This window comes from Cynoglossus semilaevis, chromosome 9 (assembly GCF_000523025.1).
Source record: "Cynoglossus semilaevis isolate Cse_v1.0 chromosome 9, Cse_v1.0, whole genome shotgun sequence".
In the NCBI taxonomy this organism is placed as follows: Eukaryota; Metazoa; Chordata; class Actinopteri; order Pleuronectiformes; family Cynoglossidae; genus Cynoglossus; species Cynoglossus semilaevis.
In genome coordinates, this window is record NC_024315.1 from 4,554,364 (window position 1) to 4,554,993 (window position 630).

Below are 630 nucleotides of genomic sequence, written 5' to 3' on the forward strand. Positions count from 1 at the left end.
CGTCTCCTATGATGCTCAGGATGGCCAGGTCCACCAGGCGTTTCCAGTAGGATCCTTTCTGCAGGGCGATGCCGTATCCTGTGGTGGCGAAGATGTAGCCGCTGCCGATGGTCACCAGTTTACAGCCGTCGTCTCTGCCGGCCATGTAGTTCAACACCGCCGCGTCGTAGATGAACGCATCCAGCTTCCTGCCAGAGTGAACAGGAAGTAGGGTTTACATCAACACAGAGGGGTCACAGAGGTCAGGGTTCATCATGTGGCTACTTTAAGGAAATTAGAACTGAAGAATTAGAGACAGCAGTGAGACGGAACCTCCACTGGGGGGGGGGGGGGGGGGGGTTGGACAGCTGTTCTGATTGGACAGTTGTTCTGATTGGACAGCTGTTCTGATTGAACAGCTGTTCTGATTGGACAGCTGTTCTGATTGGACAGCTGTTCTGATTGGACAGCTGTTCTGATTGGACAGCTGTTCTGATTGGACAGCTGTTCTGATTGGACAGGCTGGTTCCAGACCAATCCTCTGTTGTGGAGCAGAAACACCTGAGCTCAGCAGAAACTCAGGTTTGATGTATGACTCCAGACTGAGAACAATATCACCAAGATCTAATAAGTTCAGCCAGGAGAAGGTCC

At 51.7% G+C, this 630-nt stretch overlaps 1 protein-coding gene across 1 annotated transcript in view; it reads right to left on the reverse strand.

Moving 5' to 3' along the window:
- The window catches only part of grin2ab (glutamate receptor, ionotropic, N-methyl D-aspartate 2A, b), a 59,233-nt gene that overhangs the window by 5,017 nt on the left and 53,586 nt on the right, over nt 1-630 (reverse strand). Inside the window, exon 16 of the mRNA XM_025058460.1 lies at nt 2-188. Within this exon, the coding sequence (XP_024914228.1) occupies nt 2-188 (187 nt within the window). The remainder of the gene's footprint in view (nt 1; nt 189-630) is intronic.